Source organism: Epinephelus moara, chromosome 8, assembly GCF_006386435.1.
Source record: "Epinephelus moara isolate mb chromosome 8, YSFRI_EMoa_1.0, whole genome shotgun sequence".
Lineage (NCBI taxonomy): Eukaryota > Metazoa > Chordata > Actinopteri > Perciformes > Serranidae > Epinephelus > Epinephelus moara.
In genome coordinates, this window is record NC_065513.1 from 7347109 (window position 1) to 7350824 (window position 3716).

Genomic DNA, 3716 nt, shown 5'->3' on the forward strand with positions numbered 1-3716 from the left:
CAAACATGGCAGCACACCGATAAGGTAAGACAACACGTTTACATGTCATTTTCTATATGTTCTCTGACATTTATCCTAACGATATGAGGCGGTCTTTGTGGGAAAAAAGCTTGTTTAGTGGACTAACTTTGCACTTGAAGGTTGCCCGTTCACTTACGTTTTAACAGGTCTGACGCTACTATGCACCCCGGCTATATCTAGGCTAACGGCTAACATGCTAACTATTATTTTTATGTCACTAGTCACTTGAAACAATTCTAGGATGATAGGAGACAGGTTGAAATAAACCGAAATTTCCCTTTAAAAAAGCCACATGGTTTGTTGCCTGCTTCTGATCGAACAAATCCATAACAGTTTCTTTGCAGCCCAAAAAATGTTGGCATTGTATATTTCTGCAACCCACAAATGCGTTAAATTCGCATTTGCAATACCCAAGTATTTTTAAAGTGACATAGTGTATGAGATGACTTTGTCATTGGAAGGTAGAGCGGATGCTGGATAGCATAATACCTAGGAGAGATGCCTGCCAAGCTGCAGACCAGTGTTCAAGACCAACAATAACAAAATTTGTTGTGACTTAGTGAGTCACTGCTGTTTCTCCTGACTTTTCAGCCCCCAAACACTGATGTTTTAAGCAACCTGTGGCCGTTTTTCCAGCGGCTTTTCAGTCCCCCAAACGTGGCTTTTTTTAGTGATCTATCGCTGTGTCACCAGTTGGGATGGGATAGTGCCACAAGACATTGCTGCTTTTGGGTATTTTTAGCCAAAACATGATCTTTTCTTAACCATAACCAAGTGTTTTTTGTCCCTAAACCTAACAACATGATAACCACAGCAATGTTGAAACATAAGGTTTCAACATATACACTACATAATGACATAAAAATGTAATGTGTCTGTGGTTTGCAGAAATGTACAATGCCAACATTTAGTCTGGCAACTATGTTTCTCTTGGAGAGTGTGTGACGTCGTAGATGTAACAACTGGATTATTTTCATTCTGATTTATCCCCTCATTGTGGAAGAAAATGTCAAAATATGAAAACATTACAGCTGATTCACTTTGCAAAGAATTACAAAAAAAATACCATAACAATACAATATGTGCAGCCAAGAGCACTTGTAAAATGTCTCATCTACTCAACTGACCTTGGATATTAATTTTGACATTAGTCTTGTCATATATCAGATTAATTCCATGTCTTCAGCAGCTTAATGACCGCTTACAGCTGCTGGTCTCAGTAATGTGTCTGGCAACCACAACTTTATGGTTTACAACTTGTAGTTAATGGTTCTACAACAGTCTTCCTGTTTTAATGGACACAAGGATCTTGAATGTATACAACTACAAATGAATACACATATCCATAGCTGGAGGACTATAATCAAGAGCCTTGATGAAATGTTGCAACAAAAGACATAAAAGCATCACATATGAGTTATATGCACTGCTATTTTCTTGTACATATGCTGTTTGCTACCATAGACTGGATGTGTAAGAATTTCTGCAATATCTGGCAACTGATGCAGGGATCAAAGGCTGACTGCATTCTGACTATGGCAGATCATTCTGTTTTCTGTCCATCATCTTCAGCTCCATCTTACTTTTCTCTGGGATAAAGAAAGGGTCTAAAAGATTTTGAGTTTGTGAAATAATGGTGAGAAGCTTCATAGTCAAGAAGCAGCTTTATTACTGGCAAATCAGATTCAGTTGTCAGGGTCAAACTTCATCTACATTCAGCCTCTACACACAAAGTTGGGCATTCATGTTTCCTGCTTTGAAACTGTGCTCAAATTCTCACTTTTGAATAAGCCATCAACAGAAATTTGTCAATTATCTGCAAATAAAACTGTTAATACATCAATGATAAAGGGTTCTTACAGTCTTCCATCAAAAACTGTAGTTGTACATTATAAAAAACTGTTTAGAGATTGTGGTCCAAATGCTCTTGAAGGGACAGTTCACCCCAAATCAAAAAATAATTTTTTCCTCCTCCCTATGGTGCTTTTTATCAGTCTAGACTGTTTTGATGTGAGTTGCTGGATATTTAAGCTCTGACACCATGTTTTTATATTTATATGGAGCTGATTATTTAATTTAATGGCTGGATATGAATATTGACTTTGCATTGATCTGATTCCTTCTCGAAATAAGAAATTTAACAACAGAAATGACAAAATAATCAGTAAAATATTCTAATCACAATATGTGGTATATAACCAATGTTTATTATGCATTAATTAACTGATCAATTAACTAATGTTAATTAACCATTAATAAAGCGATTAATTACAACTTATAAACCCTTTATAAAAGGTGCTTTATTAGAATGTGGTACATTAACTTTTATGTACAAAATTATTTTGTTGAGACAAAGGAAAAATTTGGTTTTATGATTTGGCTAAACAGTATATTCTCACATTCTGATACATTTCAGCGTTATCTTTCCACAGTGTACTTTCTTAAAAATATTTCACGAGCTCAAATCATGTGGCTAGCGCCCTTTCAGACCCCACAGAGAGCAGCTGTAGAGACACCCTGAAGACTGGTGTACCTTTGCATGTGTGTTGAAGAGCTCAAACAGAGCCATGGCCAGCGGCTCCACTCCTATGTGTCCCTCCTGGTACTCCTGCAGGTAGTAGGCCATGGTCTGCCTCTCTGGCTCCGTTAGCAGCATGTAGGCCTGCTGCTCCAGGGACACCTGAGCACCTGGTGGGCCCACACCTCTGTATGCTGCTGGCTGGATAACCGGATGGCACAAGGGCAGATGAATAGCATAATGAAAAGAGGAAAAAATAAGGGTCACACACAGATAGAATAAGAAGAGTCATTTAACTATATAAGCCCAACAGCATGCAGATAGACAGTCTTCAGATGTGCGTAGACTTTCCACCCCCCTTCTTCTCACCCTGTGCACAGTGACTGTGACTGAGCTCAGGGAGAAGGCATCACTTCAAAGCTGCAGGGCGAGTCAGTCAGAACTTGTTTGCCTTTAGGACACCATCATTGTTATCTTTCTAAGCAGCTCGACTTGGAAACAGCTCCTCTCACTGTTTGGAGACTGACTGAGTTTGAGCAAGGTCCTGTGGCTTTATGCTGACTTTCAAAACCCTTGCATAGAATAAATAGAATAAGTAGGACCCTGCAAGGGGAAAGGCTGCTGGGAAAGATTTTCCTTTCCACAAAGTTTTATCTGGGAATGGGTCACAACAATTAACAGTTTGTTAAATGGGAGAACCTCTGCATGCTGCGCTTTGTTGAGACTTATGTGGCTCTGTGAGGATGAAGCTCAAGTAAAACACGTCATAATAAATGAGGCTATAAAAGGCCATTAATGAGAAAGCTATTATCTGTACTTAAAGGACAACTTCGGTATTTTTCAACCTGGGCTCTATTTCCCCATGTGTATGTGTGCGTATGATTCATGGGTACCACTCGTTCTAAAATCGGTTCAGTATTGAGGCGCGAAACGAGCTAAAACGGTAATGGGGGCAAATGTGTCCCGTATAAAAGTGCTTCTTTTCGCCACTGACCGGTTCAGATCGCCAGTGCTATCTCTGTAGATAGCATATGGTAGCGGCCCTGGGGCAGTGGTGAGTGTGAATGAGTGGAGTCAGCTGTCAGTCAGTGTTGGAGCAGAGAGGGGGAGGGCGGCCCCGCTCGGTATTGTAAATGAGTATGTGTGTATGAAGTGTGTGTTTTTTCGCCACTGACCG

At 39.8% G+C, this 3716-nt stretch overlaps 1 protein-coding gene across 2 annotated transcripts in view; it reads right to left on the reverse strand.

The window, feature by feature from the left end:
• LOC126394514 (whirlin-like) overlaps window positions 1-3716 on the reverse strand; it is a 139729-nt gene that overhangs the window by 26732 nt on the left and 109281 nt on the right. For both annotated transcript variants that reach the window (XM_050051357.1, XM_050051356.1), the window contains exon 6: window positions 2555-2740. In XM_050051357.1, the coding sequence (XP_049907314.1) occupies window positions 2555-2740 (186 nt within the window). The remainder of the gene's footprint in view (window positions 1-2554; window positions 2741-3716) is intronic.